Below are 18764 nucleotides of genomic sequence, written 5' to 3'. Positions count from 1 at the left end.
CTAACGCCTTCTATTTAGGAAGGTCAGGGGTGAACCATTTAGGTCAGGGGTGAATCGTTTTTTGTTGATGGAGAGTGGAGAGGCCTAGAGGGAGGAGGAAGAACTGAAAGGAGATGAAAATCAACGAAAATACGTTGCTAGAAGGGAGCAGAATCGTATTGGTGCCGTACAAGAAGCAACATGTGCCAAAGTAAGCACTATTTTTGAATCTCATCCAACTTGAATAGCAGTTTTCTGACAAAAATATGCAGAGACAAATGGGGGGTGGGTTTTGCAAGGGGGTATGGGGTGGTTCAAGTTCAAAGAATGTTTTTCACAAGTAAATGATTATATTAATTACAGGTTCGCATTGGTATTACTTGCATCCATACTAGTATGCACCTCCATTTCGTTTCCCATAGGTTTAAATGATGGGATGAGTTGTCGCTATTTTGATATGTTATTGTTGACGTGGAATGTCATCAACGTGTTGTCATGGTCTAGCTTATTCCTTATTGTCATTAAAACCTCAGTCTCATTGTTCTTATTGTTTTTAGATATCATTTTATTCCATCTCATGATCATGATTGTAAACAGGTACCACGGTTGGATGCAGTCATCAGAGCTGCAGGAGCTGACAGCATCAGAACCACTAACCCTGCAGCAGGAGTATGAGATGCAGAACAGCTGGTGGCAGGACCAGAACAGTAGGGCGGTCTTTCTGTGCTGTGAAGTTCTGAAATCCAATTTGCTCTGTACCAAATATTACTGTAACTACTAAGAGTGGGGTCAAGCACGGCCAATCAACAATGCCAAGCGGCTGTCAGCCTTTTAGCGTAGTGGTTTAGCGGCTTGGTTTTAATGATCTGGACTGGCCCGGATTCGGTGCGGGTTCAAATCTTGGTAGTCAGGATATTGTTTCTCTGTTTCTACTCCTTTCTTACATTACAACTGACCAGGGCTTTTTTCTGTCCTACTTATTGCTGTGGAGCCAATATTGTCGATTTTCCTTACAAAATACCAATATATGTCATTTCAAGCTCATTGAAATAGGTTTTCAACAGTTTCATGCCATCGATGAAGTTTAGATTTTTGGGACAGATGGGGTAAACATTTTTTTTCCTATAATTTTAGTATAAAATTTCTGTCCTGGGACGGAGGGACGGGTCCTGGAGACAGCACTGCAACTGACACATTCTTGGATTAAAAGTTGCTTAATACAATGTTGTTGATGTGTAATATCAAAATGTGAACTTTCTGTTTTCCTCAGAATGCACCTTTATTGTACTTGACAAGACCAGCTGGCAGTCTGCAGAGAAAACAGAAATAGGTACAAGTTACTTGTATGAACTAAAAGTTTGGTTATGATAACATTATCGAACATTGAAGTATCATGAATACTTCCATAACAGTAATTGTGAAAAAAAAGTTCTTCTGGCAAGAAGCAAATTGTTTAAATCAATGACAAACAAAGAGGAAAAGTGGTTGTAATATGCAGATGTTCTCTAATAGACTATATTGTTGTACTACTACTACTAGCAAGTAAATAATACTACATGTACTACTACAAAAGTACTTTGATATCAGTTTCTGAATTAAGAAACGTAATTGAAAATCTATGATATTGATGTAAATATTTTATTCCATACAGCAGCTATTCAATTAATGACAATACAATGTATTTAGTTTGTCTGTCTTAAGGTTCAAGTTGAGTCATACAAAATTCTCTCCATTTCCAGACAGCATGATAGGAGATGTCAACTTGTTCTTCACCAATCAGGAGAGTCCTACTGAAGCTGAGATAGAGATCATGATAGCAGGTATGACTTCATGTCTTTGTAGACAAAAAAACATTGTCATTCTCCTATGCAAAGACATCCAACAACGCCATCAAACCGCCTCGTGTCTGTACTCTGCTCCTGACTGCCCTGCTTAATAAAGATCAATGAGCTTTAAAATACCCTTACAATGAGTTACATATGCGAGATCCCTTTTGAAGACTGAAAGGCCTATTCTTTGATTTCTCTGACAGCTGGTTTGTGGCGATGCCCACAGAAACTGATGGTGATGGTTGAGATAGCAGAGTACAGACAAGAGGCGGTTTGCTGGTGCTGTTGGATGTCTCTGCATAGGAGAATGACTTTTTGTGTAAGGCAGCATTTCACTAGCATTATGCTTTTATAATTAGTGGCCCTCCCGATATCTGTTGGCTGGTTGCAGTCTCGGACACTGGAGTTGTATGTGTTACACTGAGACTACCATGGCCAACCGTATTGAAAATGGTTTCTTTTTCACACCTGACATGTCTCCTTTTTACCCTCTAGAGCCCACCAGTCGCAGAAAAGGGTCAGGAAGGGAAGCTCTCACAACCATGATGGCTTATGGTAAGTCAAGGAAGGTCGGGTAAAAGGTAAAGAAAGTCCTATAGCCTTAGTTTTAAGACAGTCACTGTAGCATTGTTGCAGTCCACTGTGTCTAGGGCAAGGTATTGCAAGGCAGAGCCCATCCCTCTCCTCCCACCAACTTTAACCTCCCTTAGGGAAGATAATTGACTTATTAGCATACGACCTTGTCTAGATTTTGTCTTCTAATTAAATATGGTCTAAAAATTGTCATCCCAATTTATAGTCTTGGTTCAAAAGCTGGCAAATTCAGATGTTTAATCACAGATGAAAGATTTTGTACGCTGTCAGTGTCTGAAACGTCTGTCAGACTGACCATTTACAAATTTGAGTAACTCTTGCCTTGCAAACACTGTATTTAATATGGGAAGTTTTATCCCTTATAATTCTCACTGTCAATAGATATGTTTCAAAATTGAATACTAGCAACATCATATTTTTGCTGATAGTTTTTCATATTTTCACGACAGGTGTACAGGAGCTTGGAGTGACAGAGTATGTGGCTAAGATTGGCTACAGTAACCATGGGAGCTTGTCTCTGTTCCACAAACTGGGTTTCACAGAGGTGGTTATGGATAGAAAATACATATGTGATATTATCAGCCTTCCGCAAATCAGAGATAGCTGGGGAAGGGGAGATTCACTAACATCTGATTGATGGCTTTAGGGTGATGGCACCATAAAATCGACAAAAACTCCAACATCCACTCGTATAATTCCACCATGTGCCATAATACCACTACATGAGAAGAAAACAATTTAGAAGTAACTAAAGTGATTTAAAGAATGGTACCAATGCAGCATCTGTAATAGTGAGGTATGTACACTTCAGACATTTAGGTCTTCAAGACAATCTTGACAAGGCCTCTATAGAAAGTCGTTTTTCTTTATTTGGCGGTATTGGCACCGGGTAGAATTTTAATAATAGAATTGATGTTATATGAAATATGACTCTTATTAGTCTTTGGTTACTGAATGTCAAGTCAAGTCAATTATTTCTTTTTATTCATATTCCTGGAACAATTACTGATCTAAATTTTTAATGAATTTTCCCCAGGTGTCCAGAAGTGATGTATTTCAGGAGGTTACGTTACACCTGCCCATATGTGATGACATCAGGACCAGGCTGGAGCAGGAAACCTCACACATTAGTAAACACATGTATGGAGACCTCAGTACATACACATATGAAGATCACAGTAGATAACACATGTGGAATGTGTGAGAATGCCCAGCCATGGATTATAATACAGACTTGTGTGATGATTCATACAGACTTGTAATAGCCGCTTTATGGCGCAATACAACAGTCTCGATTCAGGTTCAATTAAATCAAATAAAGGACTTGAAAACGTGTTATTTTTCTTCGCTTCATGATGAAATTACATCAGATGAATTACAGAGTCTGACTCATCGTAAAATAGTAAGAATTTGCGTTTTAGGTATAGTACGTTAAAAAATGCATTGTACCCAGTCTGTGTTCTACAATGATACTAAATTCTGTGCAATGCAAACTCTGCTGTCCGAGGCTGTAACTGGCCACTACCCGCATGTTGGGCCTACAGCTATAAGCAAGATTTAATCAAGCTTCATTGTACCGGGTTTCATCACACACTGGTTGGTTCTGCAGTTCTTGTACACAACTCAGACATTAAGTCTGTTAAAACGATAGAAGTCTTAGACAGAGAGTTATTGAAGAATGTAAAATGCATTTTGCACATTTGAGATGCAATTTGTATTCAGTTGAAAATAATTTAGCTGTCACAAATAAAAAGAATAATACATTTTTACACAAACCATGCAATTTTTGAGTTATTTCCTTTCACCATATCATACATTAAAAAATACTTTTAATAACCACAAAATTCAGACATCAGAGAAATGTTTTCCTGAAGTGAATTCAGGTCATTTATTGTATTCAATATGCCAACTACATTCCAATATTAGGCATCATAGCATCGCACACAGTCTACCAGTAATCCAACATATTTGAAGTTCCTTACAACAAAACTGGCCTTTTTTGGCTACACCTCAGGAGTAGTGCCTTCCTGATTGTTTTCAGCCATATGAAATTTTAATCATTTTAAACTAATGATTTGCTTCAAGATAATTTAATATTATACAACATGATTTTTAGTATAGAAATTGCCATAAACATCAACCAAAAATGTTTAAGTGAATAGTTATTACGTAATATTAGCAAGGCACTGATTGTCCAAAAATTGGGGCAATAAAAAAGGCTGATATGGAACACACTGGAAGTAGTTATTTAAAAGCATTTTCATGTAAAGAAAATGTCCACAGTCAAAAAGCTAGGATTCAATGCCAGGCAGAGTTTTCTGTATCTTTACAACTTGTGACATACATTATATATCTTTCATCAGTGTTATATAATAAAAAAAGGACAAAACTTAACTCTACTTTTGCTGTCTGGGGGTAACAAATGTCAAGTGCATAGAGTTGAGAGATCAAATACATATACTTATACAATTGAGAGCCTAATTTGGCAATAGTATTTTGAGAGCACAGTAGAACACCAAGTTGCTTTGATTCAGAGATACCATATTCTAAAAGAACAGACTTTTAGTTCAGTCTAAGAATTGTACAAAAAGAAGTTCAGCACACTCAGAAAGGATTTGCTGAGAGAAGGCTAACTTTTAACCAACACTTCAAATCTTTGGGACTTACCTACAGAATGGTCCCTTTTGCAGCTTACTGTATTTCCAGAATGTGATGTTTGAGTCCACATGACTGAAGCAATGGGTCGTACCTACCAGATAACCTGTGTCGCCCCCCGTCTTTGCTCAAGGTGGGCTGGTTAACTTGAATGTACACTGCCTCCTTCAATTCTCTTGCAAAGAAACCTGGTTGCAAATCTAGGAAACTTACCCATTGCTGCAGTAACATGACTTCAACGTTCAGCTGAAAATTTGGTAATTCCCATTTATTTAATTTAAAATGGGTTAGGCAAAGTTTAATCTTCTTTCATAATGCCATTTATCGACACGTATAACCTTTCATGCTAAAATAGACATGATATGCTTTGCATGCCAAAAGTAATACTCAATATACTAGCCAGAAACACTGGAATATTATCAAATATTCAACTTACAAACCTTATAGGTCACAGAGAGTATAGCAAAACAACACACTGAATTATACCAGTTCATATGCAATACTTTATTTCATATAAAGAGATTTGGAATGTTTACGAAATAAGATTGTACAAAACTTTCTTTTTCAAATATTAAAGCACATTTCATCATGATTATAACTGTTACAGTTTATATTTGATGTTTAGTCTGAGAGAAAAAAACTACTATTTACTTCTGTGGCAACTGCGAAGTGAAAGCACTTAGTATACCTTATATATACAAAATGTAAAATGGAAGTCCCAACTTTTGTCCATATTTGTAATGTAATGTATAAGAAATGTCGTTAAGATGATATATGTTACAAAGGCATACAATAAAAATCTATTTTTAGGCCAGTATTCACAAGTTTAGTGTGACTTCAGGGAACTGGCCAAGAGGGTTGAACCAATGGAGCCGCATTCTCACAAACATTGTTGGTTCAACTGTTGTATTGTTAGGTGCTACATTGTGACAGCAGTGCAGGGCTGCCCCCTTGTAATTGATATACAAACTGCAGCCTATAAACACTTGAAACTGTCCAGCCCTTTGAAAAACTAAAACTTGACTTTCAAGAGCAGTGTTCACATTTGGCTGCCATCCCCTCAATGGCCTGAACTTAGTGAAGCGCCATCTAGTGATTTTTGGTCAAACTCCAAGATTGCCAAATTGAGTGAGAAACATTTTGAGCAGGATTTCAATGGCAGGTATGAACCCAGCCAAAATTGATCACAATTTGAGTTTAATGAAGCAGACTGATTCCAGTTGATTCGTAAAAATTTTGCGAAGTGTGAACTTGGCCTCATTTCTTTTGGAGCATCTAACTACATGTATGGCATCGCAGTAGGGTCTGTATTTTGAATGATGTCAATGTAACTGTCACAATCCAGTGTAAACTTATAGTGCACAAAGCTTTTAAAGTTTGTAACACCTAGTACATACATTACCCTGCAGTATACAATAAGGCATTTGAAATGGCACAAAGATTCAAGTTTGCAAGACCACACCGATTTCACTCCATGATTCTTGGATTCGCCTGCTTAATTTTTTTTCTTAATTTTAAGAAAAAATCATTAAAATAGGAATAATTTGGACTTGTACAAAAAAAATGCTCAATGACATACTTTGACAAAAATAGTTGTCCAATAGATTTTTTGTAAAGGAATTGTTTGTCTGGTATGTTGAATTTTTTTAGTCTATCTTGAATTTCTGCAAAATCTGAGAACCATAGAATTTAATTGGTGTGGCCTTTAGTACCTAGGATATCATCACGGCTGTACAACACAAAGGAAAGAAACACAAATTCAAACCTACACAAAAACACACACACATCTAACTGCATACCTGTGTTCATTTATGTACAAAGACCCCTTCTACACAGACATCTGCATAGTACATAATGTCATGTTAACGTTGTTTTCTAAGGATAGACTGAACAAAAAGTTATGCAAAAAGATATGGAATTGCTATTTTTGTGTGCCATAATTATGTACAACTTTTTCATGCATAGAAAAAATGCCCTGCAAATTGTTTGGACAATCTTTTACATGATGATTGCAAGAAATACACTCAGTCAACTTTGTCTAAATTGCTTTGAAGCGACAATCTAAAAGAACAAAACAAAAATACAAAGCTGGCCCAGGAAAAACAGTACATTGTTGTACAGAGACGAATCTGACCCTAATCTTGCAAAACAATGGCTGCCAATAAAGTAGTTTGTTTCAGTCTGACACATGACTGTTAGGTGCTACATTGTGACAGCAGTGCAGGGCTGCCCCCTTGTAATTGATATACAAACTGCAGCCTGTAAAAGCTTCTTGTGAAAACTTGTAACTGTCTAGACCTTTGAAAAACTAAAACTTTGTCTTCACTATTTCAAGAATCTTAACTTGTCCATGATTGGAAGAAGCACTCTGTTTAACAAAGTCAACAAGAAGTCTTAAGACTTCTTCACACTTATAAGAAACTGTAGAAAACAAGTCCTATCTCATCAGCATACTTGGACAGCACATCTCTTCTTGGAGGAAGTGCTTTGTTCTACGACCCCAACCCTAAGACTTGAACAGTGCAAAGCTGCCTTTTTTTCTTGGCTTGGACGCAATTTGACCTGAAACTGGAATCAAAATAAGGGGTTAGTTCTTTTTTTTCAAATCAAACATGACAAAAACTTTTGTTATGAAAAATAAAAGGTTGACGGTTGGATTTTCAGTACCATGGTCATAGAATTTGAGTTAAGTTTGTTTATAATTTTTCATCGTTTTTTTAATCCTATGACTAGTCACACCGATTAAATCTAACTACATTTGTATCTATGATCATCTTGACTGATACTTTTCATGAAGAAACCCCTTCAATATCATTATGCATTGCTCTGTCTTTGCATGATGAGGGAGCTAGTGCATTTTCTAAGATCAGCTCTGAAAAAGATCTTGTATACTGGCTGGCCATAGTGCTCATACTTAAAAAGAAGAGGGTTACTTTAAACCATAGTGAATTGAATTTAACCAGCAAAAGCCTGAGTCATCTGCACAGTGTCTGTATATGTTTGAGTATCATATCAGTATTTGGGCTTAGCTACAACAGGTTAAAGTGCTTGTGTCACCAATGATGCTAAAATGCAACAGTTTCAGTTGAAAACCTGATTACAAGGAACCATCTATCATTCAATGTTTGCATTTCTCAAATAAACACACTTATGATGTTATTCAGCATCAAATCTTGCAAATCATTTGTTTGTGGTTGGACCAGGTCAAAGTTCAACTTTTAGGTCACAGGTCACTGATCCTGCTTACCACCCTCAGAACACAAGATAGCAGTCTGCCCAGTTCAAACAAGCTTGAAAGCAGGAACAGTTCACACTACAAGCAGCACACACAAACACACACAGAGAGGGAGAAGTTTGATTGACACTTCATGCAAATCTAGACTTGATTGACACTTCATGCAAATCTAGACCACCTTATTTCCCCAGGATAGAGTTAAGAACAGGAGCGTTGCCGCGCTTGTGGACCAGGTTGGCCGCAGCTGCGAGAGAGAGAGGAGAGACGTGACCACGATATATTAAAGTGCAAAAAGGACAACACATACGTGTTCATGAAAAATCATCCTTAGACACCTCTCGTAGTGTGATTACTTTCCACTTAAAGCATTTACAAAGACTGGCGTGTGGAAAAAGTGAATTCACAGTTTCACGACTGTGTAAAAATTGTGGTCCAATGTCCAAAGTTTATCATCCTCTTATGCAGGGACATCCGACGGTGAAACCGCCTGTCTGGATGTACCCTGCTTTCTCAACTGTCACCCTTAGTTCCTGTGGGCTTTGGATGCTTTGCGTCGCTACAAACCAACTGTCAGCCAATCAGAGAATAGGCCTTTCAGTTTTCAAAAGGGGTCTCACAAGTATAAGGGTAAGCTCATTAATATCTATAAGCAGGGTGGTCAGGAACTAAGGGTGATGGTTGAGAAAGCAGGGTACATCCAGACAGGTGGTTTCACAGTTGGATTTCCCTGCACTGAAGTTTATAAGCATGATAATTTCCTACTCAAAGCTTTACAAAGACTGGTTTGCGGAAAAAGTGAATTCACAGTTCCAACTGTACATGCACATTGTGGTCAAAGATCAAATTTTATACTAGTAGCCTCTTCAACTTTGACCTAAGACCACAATGCATTGCACTGCACATGAGCACTTGCAACTGTGACATGGCCTATTGTCGCAAAATTGTAAACTTAAGCAGTATCGAAGATCAGAAATTATATGGTGCTTGGTTAGATATTGTTTCCACTGTTAAGGGTTGTTAGAAGAAGACAGTTTAGGGTTACAGAGTGACCATTATTCTAACTTAAAATGTGAAAGTTAGTACCTGAAATCTACTTAAAGCATTTGTGAGACATTTCGAACAAAATGCTCAACTGAAACCTTGCAGAAGTAAATCATGCCAATAATAGAAGCTGAGATTATAAGTCAAATGTCTACAGTTTATTCACGACATTTTGCAGAATGTACACATTAAAGTTATTGATGACAGAAACATTAATGAAAAGGATCTAAAGAAAAATGATAAAATTTAAGTCCAAATAGTTCTAAGTGCTTTCTTTGTTTTGAATCTGGAGTAGTGTTAAAGTATATTTCCTCTAAATGTTGCCTAATTATTAGAATTTAATGTTTAATAATCATTTATCAATGACTAAAGTATCCACGATGACGTTACAATATGAATTATTAAAGATAATGATTAATAATTACATTTATCAAAGTTTAAAAGGATCCATGTTACAAAATCATCAAAAATAAATGATAAATGTTTATTCACTAATGATTAAAACTTTTAATAGAAGTATCCAAGTTACCTTGTATACATTAATTTAAGAAAACAACGACTTGAAATTATTAGAATTACAGGTCTGGATTCAAAGTTACATTTCTTACACAATGGCACAAATCAAGCCATTACAAAAAAGATTGTATCAATAGTTTACCATTATCATGATCGTCATGATATGTGATTGCGCATTATGAGATCATAAATCAAATTAATTTTTGACAAGATCTAGAAGTAAGCTATTTGTTTCAAATACTGCAGCAACAAAATTTAGGATTATCTTATAATATTCAGTTGCATTACAAGTTGATTTGAAAGCAAGCTTTTGGGGGTTCTTTCCTAATAGTAATAGAAATTCAAAGCATTTTGAGTCACCAAAATGATGTCTCAACCATGACATTAACTCATGATCAGGTCATGGGGATTTCAATGTAAGAAATATGCTCCATGTATAACTGGCATCAAATCATGATATTATATGACATAATTAAATTTCTTTGATGTTTACATTGTATATCACTTAATATCAAAATTCAAAAAATAAAACTACATGTAACATCCATTACATAAAATTTCTACACTAAGTCTAAGGCTAGTTGTCTTGATTATATAATCATGCATATTTGGCATAAGCCAAGTATTGGTGATGTTATGAGTCAAGAGAATACAATGTATAGGGTAAAATAGTGGTAAATACTACTTTCTACAAAGTCACCATCCTCCTACGCAGGGACATCCAACAGCGTAACCGCCTGTCTGGATGTACCCTGCTTTCTCAACCATCACTCTTAGTTCCTGTGGGCGTCGCCAAAACCCTGCTTTCAGCCAATCAGAGAATTTAGGCCTTTCCGTTTTTTAAAAGGGGTCTAGCATTTATAAGGGTAAGCTCATTAATATTCATAAGCGGGCGGTCAGGAACTAAGGGTGAGGGTTGAGAAAGCAGGGTACATTCGGACAGGCGTTTCGCTGTTGGATGCCCCTGCGTAGGAGGATGCAAAGTCACAAATTACAAAGTTGAGAGGAAAACTATATTTTCACCAAGTCAAAACTCCACAGCAAAAAAACTCATGCCACTAAATCTACTTATCACTCATTTAGGACTTCCAAGATGTTTTGCGCCTACCAGTACTGTCTTGGGGCGAGATCGGACGGTCGAACACCTTCCGAAGCACGTCCATCCATTCTACGCGCTCCTCTTCCGTTTCCGCGCCGAGGAGATAGTCCCGTCCCGGCGTCCTGATTGTGAAGCTGTTCCCCACGTCCTGTTTTCCCGGGGGAACACCTTCCAGCGCTTTGTATCCGTCGCTTTTGTGTCCGAGGAAGATTTCTCCTTTTGGGTAGGCATCCTAGAGGGGACGAAAGTATTTTACAAAAATGTGTTTGCTTGTTTGTGTGCTATTGTTTGTTTGTGTGCTTTCCATAACAAGTAAAGCACATTTAGTCATAACCAGTTTTGTACAGAAAGTAAAAGCTATCTGAGACCAGACTGCAAGGTTTGATCCACTCACACCGGGAAGGACCCCTACTATTTTTAGTAAGTATGATCAGCTTTTTAACATGATTGAGGCGTAGCTTTCCCTCAAACACGATAGAGACCTTTGGCTTCACGTCCAATCATAGAGGTACGTCCTAATGAAATCATTTTCACCTGAGTTAAGTGAGGAAGTTATGGATTTAGAAGCCCAGGTCTCCTCCTAGAGTGTGACCAGTCTCTAATTGGTGATAAGGAAAAATACCAGTGAGGAGACTCTAATTCTAAAGCAAACATTAGAAGCTCTCTGACTGGGGAAAAAAATTCACACACTCAGGAGATATCTCCTCTTCTGCATGCTGTGTTTCTCTTGCATTTCTTCTGTGCTTTGACTATTGAACTTATCTTTGGGCGAGTCATTAGAATCAGAGTTTTGTACTTCTGAGGTTATCAAGGTACCTTTAGGACATTAACTCAAAATTGATTTTGAACAGCCCAAGTTTGACAAGACAAAACTCACCAGAGGATCTTCAAAATACATCAGCCTCCTGTCATCCAGGGTAAACCATCTTCTCTTGTAGGGCTCATTATGCTAATGAGGGAAGAAGAAAGAGGGGAAATCTTCATACCAATAAAGCAATTGACTTCTAAGGAAAAACTTACAGCATAGAAAATCAATGAAATTACAGTTACTGTATTACTATCATGTATGACATAAAAGTGAAAAACTTTACAAAAATTACTACAATAAACACTGAGCAGCAAATTCACAAATGCACAACATTATAAAATGTCCAATGATTTGAATTTCTGCACATCATTGACCTGGATTTGGTGTCTTTATAATGTTTGTGACCCTCAATGTAGAAAGAAAGGAATGCTTACCCTTGGTCCAGTCTTATACAGCCAGCCTTCTTTCACAAAAGTTCTGGTAAGTCTCGTCACAAGCTACAAGAACAATACAGACAATTAAAGATTATCAACATATCAATTATGTGTACAGTACAGTATTTGCACAGAACTTCATTTCTCGATATATGTGCTCCAAACAAAAATGATGCCACTGATTTTCACCACTGATTTTTGTGCTACACCACCTAGCAATCTATGATTGAACTGCACCCTGCTAAAGCCAAATTAGTTCAGAACCAGGTAAATGTATACTTACATCTGCATCATTACCACCTGGATATGCCACCTTCAGCATGTTGTACTTGGCCGCTCTGACAGATGTGTACCAGTCTACTATGTCCTGAAAAATGACATATCAGGAAAATTATGTCTAAGTACACATATATGCTCAGTCATCAACAAAATGATATCTGTTAACAGCAAAAATTGTTTTTGGTTCATGTGTTTCTTTCCATTGGTGTGTGCATGCAAGTGACCGGATGTTAAGTTCTGAGGTATTGGAACTAAATAGCTGTTGATCAGACAGTCCAGGTCAGAGGGGTCAATGGAATAATCTATCAGTTCATGGGGAGGTATCATTTTTGGTCAATCTGTTTTTAACATCATTACATAATTAGTTTGTTTGTTTGTGCCTTTATTTTAACTCGATAAATACCCCATCGGCCTACTAGGCCGCTTTTCGTGGAGGTCGAGCTTACATGGAGGAGGTGAGGGGTCAACTAATCACATACATATTTGACACAAAATTTCTATTGATCAAAATTCCTATAGTCACAATCACCATTAGAATTTAGAGTAACAGGAAGCACATATTGGAGTCATGTAATTTTAATCAAAACATTATTTCCATAACATATGAAGTACAATTAAACAACTATGACAAACGTTAATATTTCAGAGTGTAAAGTCCAATATCCAGAACATCACAAAGGTGCAACTGTTACACATTCAAATAAGTAAAGACTGAGGAATATCTCCAAGACATTTAGAGGAGATCCTTAGACCTACCTTGCCATCTTCTGTGTAAACGTAGATATTCCTTGTGCTGCCGTCTTTAACCCAGGAGATCTGCAGGCCATTGGGGTTCCCAATCTTCTCTGGAGTGAAGTTAGCATTCAATTCGCTGATCTTGATGGCTGCCTTAGGTTCTTTTGCCTAAAATCAAAGGTAATGGTTCATTAATTTCATTTCCTTTTTAAAACCATTTTTTTTTCGTTCCGGCAGAAACTGTTTTATCAAAGATGCTCCTGTAATTGTTAAACTTGGAGATTTTCTTATTTCCCAGTTTCTCCTAATCCAATCAATATTCAAGGCTGTGATTGGCTATCTTATTTGACATTGTCAAGACTAGCAGTGCCCACTCACATACCCAATGAGGGGAGGGGGGCAGTGAAACCAAGCTAGATCAAAATCAAAAGGAACTTAAAGGATACGATAGAAAGTCAGGATAACAATATATCATCGAACAAATACATACTAAGTCATTTAATTTCTACCTGCTTTCTCCTTACTTTTACCCTTTTCATTTGTAAATATTATATTTTGTAAAAAAGCCTATTACAATTTTGAAAAACTGTGATCTATGCCACAATATTTCAAACACAAATTGTATCCACAATATTACAGTATTTGTTAGCCCTAGTGCTGAAATGCCTTCCACTGGCAAACACTTGAAAACCACTCCACACCAAATGACTTAACCAATGGTAACCTGATTATGCCACACACTCCAATCTCAACATCTATTGGTTCTGCCTCTTGATTGACATAAATCTTCTAACCAATGAGGAAGCCACTTGTCATGCTGATGGGCAAATCCAATAAGTGGTGCACTAATCACATTAAGGTTGCTGCCATCTTCTGAAACCTTGTTAAGAGAATGTACCCTGGAAGCTGTGGAAATTGCTTTGTGCCAAGATTGCAATTATGGAATAATGGTATTTCCACTAGTGCTTCCATTTGTATAGATACAGGTACAGGTACACAAGATGTATATGTCCAAACCTGTACCTAATTCTACTGGTACAGGTAACACTAGTGCAAGCTAACCTTTAGCTGCCGGGTATCCTACTGTATCTCCGTTGCTTTAAAAACAGGGTATTCAAGGATATGTAGTGGACAGACGGCAGCTTTAAATTGTAATAATAAAAAAAATCTTAACACATAGCAGTTTGAAACAACCATCTGTCAACTTGATATCCCTATAAAAATATATAAAAACCTTGTTTTAAAAAACAATGTGATATACGAGGGGCGTGCAATAAGTAATGGTCCTGACCCACTTCCAGTTGTCTGATCTAAAGGAAATTTTGTATGTGTATAATTCATATCTCTATGGGTTATGTGCAAAAGACAGCTCTGAACTAATTGTGTTTTCTGATTTACTGGTGTTTGAACTTAGTCAGGTGCGAAATGGACCAGGTGTGAAATGGAACCAGTTGAGTGTCGCGCAGTGATCCGGTTTTTGTATTTGAAAGGACGCACACCAAAGAAGACTTTTGATGAAATAAATGAAACTTATGGTGATGATGCCCCATCATATGACCTTGTAAAACGCTGGCATCCTGAATTCAAACGTGGCTGGAAGTCTGCGGAAACAGCTCCCAGACCTGGTCGTCCCTCTTGTGCCATTGATGAGGCATCAGTTGGAGGACCAACCTGGGGTGTCCTACAAAATCGGTGTCCAGAGCTGCATCAAACGATGGGAGAAATGCATAACTCTGGGTGATTCCTATGAAGAGAAAGACTAATAACTGTGCCAAGTTTCATTAATCTCCTGCTATGGGAAATGGGTCAGGACCATTACTAATTGCACGCCCCTCGTACATGTAGGTTACCCCACAGATAAAGGTGAACTAGCATTAGAAGGTATAGAGATTAGGAACACAGTCCTATCAACAACCGTAACCAAAAGACTACCTTGCCACCGTTTAAATGATAGCATTCAAAGATCTCCACACTCACATCAGCCTTCTGGTAGTACTTGAGGATGTCGTCTTCCTCGGCCAGTATGAACCTCCTCTGTTGGAACGTGCTGTTCTCTTTCCCGCGCTTCCACAGGAACCCCTCCTTGTACCCCGACAGGTACGTCTGTCGCTCCAGGTACTGGAACTCCATCCGCTCGTACTTCGCACGGATCCACTGTTCCCGTAACACCCTGTTTGTGATTAAGTTTATGAAGCTTAGACATCCATGTACACAATATTTTAAGACAAAACAAGCTGGGTTTGGTGATTACTTCTGGACGCTTTGAGTAACATCCATCACTCCTTCAGCATCACAATTAATATGATGATACAATTTTGTATAGTCAGCAATGAATTTATGTACATTTTGTATCCTAGCTCCTTCAGTAGTATTCACTCATTCATAGACAATACGCATCGCATATTTATTTAAGCAACTATTTATTATCTATTATCATCTAGTCATTCACTATGTCACTTCAGAATTTGAAACTTAGTGAATGGAACACCAGTATTAGACCATACCATTAGTCTATAGGAAAGATTTTAATGGACAGCTGTTGAAGAATATCAAGAGAGTACCATTACTACATGTATGTTACACTCATGTAATACTTACTGCGGATCCTTTGCCATAGGCCTGTGGTAGAACGGAGGCACGTGGATCTCATATTTAGCCTTTGCTGCCAAGTTGCCAGTTGATGCCATAAACTATATCAAAAAAATAAGTTCATGATGCTTCTGTTGATTCAAATAATAAACAATATACAATAGATATATTCTCTTAATTTCAACTTGAGATAGTTTCTAAAACTATCGTAAATCATGGAATGTTTGTTTAGAAGTTTGACTCAAGCATCTCCAATATGCAAATTGAAGACATTGCAAAAAAATCCATGTGACCACAAATAAATCTACAGTATACTGTAAATGCAGACATGTTTGCAGTGGTTTTATGTTTGCGGTTTTCGCAAGGCAGTCTTGCCACGCGAACATTTTTCCATTACATTATGTAACTACAGTGTATGGCAATACCACGAACTTAAAACCACCGCGAATACTGCACTTTTCTCACTACACGAAAACTTGAATATCCGGTCGTTTTTGGGGTTGCATATGTCCCGTGAAACCTGGTGTATCCGGGGCATGTGCAGTCATATCCTGTTATGACAAGCGCGGGTCCTGCATATTACCGCTTATGCCTGCACATCCGGTAACTATAGACATGTATGGGGATATGCGGCCCCTGCTCACGTCTCGTGTCTTGAGTAATGCCAAACAAGAGACCATCTTGTGTGTTTATTGATAGACGTAATGATGCTTTGTCATAAGAATAGGTTTGAGTAAGATTGGTACAGGACATCCGCTTTACATAAAAGTACTCTCCAAGCGGATGTTTATTGACTTGTCTGGCATTTTCAGTCAACAAAACTCACAAACGCCTGATATAAACGAATGCATTGTTTTACAAGAACAAAGAAAGGCCTACGCACGAATGGCGCGTATCATCGTTTTCCAATGAATTGTTATCTAGAACGAACACTAAAAATAACTTTGAGGGCATCGTATACCAGCGTTTGGTATTATTATATTCTTAAGCTTCGGTTTTACGTTTTTAGCTAATCAACTAATTTTACTTTTTTTTTAACTTTTGACACAAAAGAAAACATGGCTTACCCACGCTCAATTTTAATATTCGTTTTTTTTTTTTTTTTGCTGCGGCAGTTTGTTGCCAAGATTGAACTACACGAAATGGACATTCTAAGTAAATCTAACACGTTTGATGATAACATTCTCCACCATTCTATGGTGGGGTAGTCATTTTACGCCCTAAGCTTATCAATGAAACGGCCGCTTCAGTCAAAAGACCAATGTTGTGCTTTTGAAACAAAAGAAAACATGGCATATATGATATACCCACGCTCGCATTGGAAGCCTTCATTCGTTTTTATCCTTGTGGATAATGCTTGTTGCAACAACATATGTTTGTTACCAGACTGATGTATGAAATCATTAACAATTACAGTAACATATTTTCACCTAGTTCCTTGTGGGTATTGTTTGACTGTGAACTGGCCAGGTGACAAAAGCTGAATTTAGCTACAGTGGACCTCCCGACCTATTGTGTCTGTCTGTATGCAAATACTCATCAGAACTAGCCAATTGTATTTCACACAGCATGTAGGTGTTTGAAAATAAGGACCAATCAACACACATGTCAACATTTTCAAATTTTACAGTTGGCATTTCAGAGCTAGACTTCTTTCTGTGAGGTTGCGCTTTTACGCAACGGATCCCGATAGCTGGATATCTGCATGCACGGCAGACAACGTCAGTGAACACTGAGGGATTTAGAATGATACGACCTCGAGACTAAACAACATCTTGCCGCGTGGAATTTGAACTGCCTACGCTGGAAGGATTGGATTCTGCTTGGAGTTTTAAACAACTGTAATTTTATAGCTAGTATCTAGCCTTACGCGCGGGCAGGCGCTGTAGAGTACGGTGGGGTACGACTGACATGCCCGGTTGTGATTTTGCGGACGGTTTGAGACTACGTCACACGTCGCCATGTAGGGCTGGCTTAAAAGTTGCTGCCGGAGGCCGTGGTTGGCTCGGGTGATTTCTGCTTCGGCCCCGTGGACAGTGGAGGCTGCCCACCCGTGTCGCGATGGATCAATGGTTACCACAAATCTTCACGTTCACGTTTAGAAATTTTGCCGCAGCTGTGCTCCTGACTAACAAAAGTCTGTGCAGAAGACGGGTGGACAACAGAATGTATGATAGCGGGAATGCAGAACTTCACAAGACGTAAAAGGAGCATCATTCCTAGCACATATGGAGGAAATCGTCAGGACAGTCTACTGTCCAGAAATACTTTGAAAAAATAAAGAAAATTCATTCACCATTCAGAAAGAATAAAAGCAAAATAAACACACTACAGGGAGGGGGGATCCTAGGTAGGGCAGGGTAGTAAAACAAAGCTGCTTTCAATGACAAAGGGTGCTCTAGTCGAGGCCTGGGTGAGATAATTAGGTGATAATTAGGTGCTAACAAGGGTGCATGTCCCGAATAGGCAGGCATATGCAGGAAATTTGGGTCGGATGAGCGGACATGGGCGGGACATGCACCGGGATGGCCAGGCACATATGCAGGCATTATCGGCCTCCATATGTCCCGCACACTAATAGTTGTGAATCTCCGGGTCATATGCAGGTCCGTCTATACCAAGTGTGCGGACGGCATATACCCGTTATCGGCCACATATTTTGAATATCCGGGTTTATATGCAGGAGTATTCGACCCAGATATTCGCTTTTTCGTGTAGTGTCTGCTAACGAAAAATTAAATCCCCGCGAACTTTTAAAAATACATTTACACTAAATTACAGTATATTGCCAAAATCTGTTTTTCAGAGCTTACAACTTGTTTGAGGGTAGGAGGGAGGGAGAGCAGGTAAATGAACAGCCCGTGGCTCTTACCTCGACCTGGTCGTCTGTCCAGCTGTCTAACCTGAGAGACTTGACCTTGCTGATGTGTGCCCCCAGCATACGGTGGATACCCTTACCTTCTTAATTTGT

The 18764-nt window shown here is 38.3% G+C and overlaps 2 protein-coding genes across 2 annotated transcripts in view; one reads left to right on the top strand and one right to left on the bottom strand.

Annotated features, from left to right (window-relative positions):
- The first annotated feature begins 28 nt into the window (after positions 1-28).
- On the top strand, positions 29-6070 carry LOC118428898 (N-acetyltransferase 9-like protein). Its single transcript, XM_035839178.1, has 7 exons — positions 29-190; positions 577-686; positions 1250-1309; positions 1719-1799; positions 2304-2363; positions 2852-2946; positions 3439-6070. Exons 1-7 carry the CDS (start codon positions 114-116, stop codon positions 3586-3588), a joined length of 633 nt encoding a protein of 210 aa, XP_035695071.1. The 5' UTR covers positions 29-113; the 3' UTR covers positions 3589-6070.
- Positions 5541-18764, bottom strand: part of LOC118428897 (arf-GAP with dual PH domain-containing protein 1-like) — a gene marked incomplete in the record, with an annotated part of 25759 nt that continues 12535 nt past the window's right edge. The window contains 10 exon segments of the mRNA XM_035839177.1: positions 5541-7625; positions 8471-8536; positions 10958-11180; positions 11826-11897; positions 12191-12253; positions 12474-12557; positions 13226-13372; positions 15182-15374; positions 15803-15894; positions 18666-18746. Coding sequence (XP_035695070.1) covers positions 8472-8536; positions 10958-11180; positions 11826-11897; positions 12191-12253; positions 12474-12557; positions 13226-13372; positions 15182-15374; positions 15803-15894; positions 18666-18746 — 1020 coding nt within the window.

Source organism: Branchiostoma floridae, chromosome 13 (genome assembly GCF_000003815.2).
Source record: "Branchiostoma floridae strain S238N-H82 chromosome 13, Bfl_VNyyK, whole genome shotgun sequence".
Taxonomy (NCBI): domain Eukaryota; kingdom Metazoa; phylum Chordata; class Leptocardii; order Amphioxiformes; family Branchiostomatidae; genus Branchiostoma; species Branchiostoma floridae.
The sequence above is the reverse complement of the archived record's forward strand: the minus strand, read 5'-3'. Positions and strand labels throughout refer to the sequence as shown.

What these genes read in the sequence shown, in the direction of transcription:
- LOC118428898 (XM_035839178.1), top strand. Translation starts at nt 114, where the DNA reads ATGAAAATCAACGAAAATACGTTGCTAGAAGGGAGCAGAATCGTATTG. An exon ending in GATAGAGATCATGATAGCAG is followed by an intron (nt 1,800 to 2,303) that starts GTATGACTTCAT and finishes TTTACCCTCTAG; the next exon opens with AGCCCACCAGTCGCAGAAAA. An exon ending in CACAACCATGATGGCTTATG is followed by an intron (nt 2,364 to 2,851) that starts GTAAGTCAAGGA and finishes TTTTCACGACAG; the next exon opens with GTGTACAGGAGCTTGGAGTG.